At 56.7% G+C, this 1,089-nt stretch overlaps 1 protein-coding gene across 1 annotated transcript in view; it reads left to right on the forward strand.

The window, feature by feature from the left end:
• Nucleotides 1-1,083, forward strand: part of raph1a (Ras association (RalGDS/AF-6) and pleckstrin homology domains 1a) — a 74,711-nt gene extending 73,628 nt beyond the window's left edge. Inside the window, exon 22 of the mRNA XM_017421213.2 lies at nucleotides 6-1,083. Within this exon, the coding sequence (XP_017276702.1) occupies nucleotides 6-702 (697 nt within the window). The 3' untranslated portion in view covers nucleotides 703-1,083. The remainder of the gene's footprint in view (nucleotides 1-5) is intronic.
• Nucleotides 1,084-1,089: the final 6 nt, after the last annotated feature.

Here is a 1,089-nt window from a genome sequence, read left to right on the forward strand (position 1 = left end):
CCCGTTTACCCCGACCCGTCGTCTGACTACTTCCCTCCGCCTCCAAGTGAGTTGGAGCTTTTCCCCCCTCCCCTCCACCCGGCGGAGTTCCACCACCCTCCGAAGGTTGCCGTGGTGAACCCCCAGCCTCAGATGCAGCCGCCCCCACAGTCGTCAAACTTGTCGTCGTCATGGAAACAGGGCTCGCTGAAAAAGGGGGCGGTGCCCCCGCCAACGCTGAGCCGACGAAGCAGCAACACAGCTCAGTACGACACCACCATCTCTCTGCCCCTCTCGCCCCCACCTCTGTCCCAAAGCCCACCTCCCTCCTTCTCTTCTTACTCCTCCTCCTCTTCTCCTGTCCCCCCGACCTCCCCGAAGTCGGCGGGGCCAGTCTCGCTGGCGCTCAAGCCTCACTTCCTTGAAGACCTCAACCGCACCCTGAAGAGGAAGTCTGTGTCGCGCCACGGCTCCCTGATCTCCTCCTCCAAGATGGAGCCCGTGGGCACCATGGATGACATGGCGCTCCTTCCGCCCCCTCCCCCCGAGCTCCTGCAGCAGCAGCAGGGTGTCCGAGGACACTCCCACACCCTGTCGCGCCATCACACGCGCTCCCACTCCACCAAACACGGCAACATCTCAGGCTATGCAACTCTGCGGCGAGGTCCGCCTCCCGCGCCGCCGAAACGGGACCAAAGCACCAAACTGACCAGTGAGTGGTAGGGGGAGCGGGGGAGGGGTCTGAGTGCGAGAACTCTAGCTGTAGCTCAAAGAACTGAACTGACCAATCAGGTCAGTTTCTGCAAGTATTCCCTTCTCTTTATTCCTCCATCTTGGAGCCTAACCAATTTGCAGATGTGTCGTACTCCTAATCTCAGAATATTATTATTCCTAAACTCATCTAAGCTCATTATCATTACAAGTTTAATCCAACATGAGTCAAACATATGTGTACATAGTTAGCAAGGCAGAAAAATCCCAGCTGCAGCTTTTTTTACGTCTGTGCAGCTTTGCTTTGAAACAGAAAAAAAAGACTTAAACAGTTAACGGACCTTTCGCTGCAATAAGAACAGGTACTGCATGGAGCCGCCGGTCAATGGACGCCACGGG

The sequence above is a fragment of the Kryptolebias marmoratus genome, linkage group LG6 (genome assembly GCF_001649575.2).
Source record: "Kryptolebias marmoratus isolate JLee-2015 linkage group LG6, ASM164957v2, whole genome shotgun sequence".
NCBI lineage: Eukaryota > Metazoa > Chordata > Actinopteri > Cyprinodontiformes > Rivulidae > Kryptolebias > Kryptolebias marmoratus.